The sequence below is a fragment of the Phaseolus vulgaris genome, chromosome 4, assembly GCF_000499845.2.
Source record: "Phaseolus vulgaris cultivar G19833 chromosome 4, P. vulgaris v2.0, whole genome shotgun sequence".
Lineage (NCBI taxonomy): Eukaryota > Viridiplantae > Streptophyta > Magnoliopsida > Fabales > Fabaceae > Phaseolus > Phaseolus vulgaris.
The window spans coordinates 10,479,636-10,481,174 of NC_023756.2; the positions used below are offsets into that span (position 1 = coordinate 10,479,636).

General features: G+C 47.5%; 1 protein-coding gene across 1 annotated transcript; it reads left to right on the top strand.

Annotated features, from left to right (window-relative positions):
• Nucleotides 1-253: 253 nt before the first annotated feature.
• Nucleotides 254-916, top strand: LOC137838278 (uncharacterized). Its single transcript, XM_068647528.1, has one exon. It carries the CDS (start codon nt 254-256, stop codon nt 914-916), a length of 663 nt encoding a protein of 220 aa, XP_068503629.1.
• Nucleotides 917-1,539: the final 623 nt, after the last annotated feature.

Here is a 1,539-nt window from a genome sequence, read left to right on the forward strand (position 1 = left end):
CCCCCCAGCGCCTCCACACCTTTTGAGAGTGCTGGGGACGCTCTGCCATCGAATACTTCAGCTGCTGGAGGCTTTCTGGAGCAGGCTGTGGATATTCAGTGGTCTCCCCAACCTGTAGTGGAGCGAAACGTATCGTCGCCACGCCCTGACGCTTCTCTGGTCGTTCCCACTTGTGAGGGTGGTGGTGAGAACCAACCCTCAACCCCTCTCCTAATCCCTGCTCTTCCAGCCCCACGTCGTTCATCTTAACGCTATGACTACTGAGTGCGTAGAGAAGCGCCTTTACCAGATGATGGGCGAGGCTTTAAGGGACTCCTTGAACCAGTATGAATCCGAAACCGGTGCTGCGAAGGACCAAGTCCAACAACTTAAGCGTGATCTTACGATGCGGGGATTGGAGTTTTCGCGGTTAGAGAATGCTCTGAAGGACGAGTTGCGGAGCGAACGTAAAAACAGCGTTGAGCTAGACAAAAAGCTCAACGTCAAGTTCTTAGAGGTCACCGAACTCGAGGGCAGACTCGTGCATCAGCAGGAGAAGATAACGGACCTGGAGGAGATCCTTAAGGCTAAAAAGGCCTACGTGGATGAGCTCGAGGCCAAATCAATTGAGAAGGAGGACCTGCTGGGCAAAAGCGAAACCGCCAAGGATCAAAAAGCCAAGGAACTGAGCGAGACTGCAACAAAGCTTGCCCAGGCGCTTGAGGAGAACGAAAAGCTGAAGAAACAAATTGAAGAACTCGACCTCAGTGCTGCAAATGTTCTGACTTCCGGGTTTGGCGTGGCCTTGGAGCAGTTTGCTTGTGCTTACCCCGACTTGGACCTTTCTCAGTTCTCGATTTGCCATGAAGTGGTAGATGGAAAAATTGTACCTTCAGATTATCATTTCCATTTGCCGCTTTGTTTTGAAACATTCTGAAAGACCTATATATTCAACCCCTGTTTATGTGCAACGAAACTGTTTGTAATGACTCCCTTTTTATTCGAACCGCTTTAATATAAGCACATGGTTTCTCTTTTATCTGTTGTGCGATCACTGGATAACTTGGTGGGCTTGCACTTAATCCAATTAACTTAGCACAAACTGATGCTTAATTTTCTGGCAATCAACTTATCTTAAACAAACGGTTAGTCTATAGCAATAACATTTGGCACGAAATTACTTACTGAGCAGTAGGCGGGAGTTATTTTTAGCATCTGAAATCTCGCTTGCCTGATCTGCCAAGTGACATGTGTATTTCTAGGTCGTCGCCTAAAACTTTGTTCGCCTGGTTCTGCACTGAGGACTTTCGAACTTGCCTCAATTTGCTTAAGCAAAGAGGTCTTGCATCCTGTTCTTGCCTGAACTCACTCGAGGGTGAGGAGGACTTTTCCTGGTGCCTCAATTTGCTTAAGCAAAGAGGTCCTGTATTCTGTTCTAGCCTAGCAAATAGGTCTTGTATTCTGTTCTTGCCTGAACTCACTCAAGGGTGAGGAGGACTTTTTCTGATAACTATTAACTGACCTTAGCTTCGCTCGAGGGCGAGGAGGATTTATCTCTGG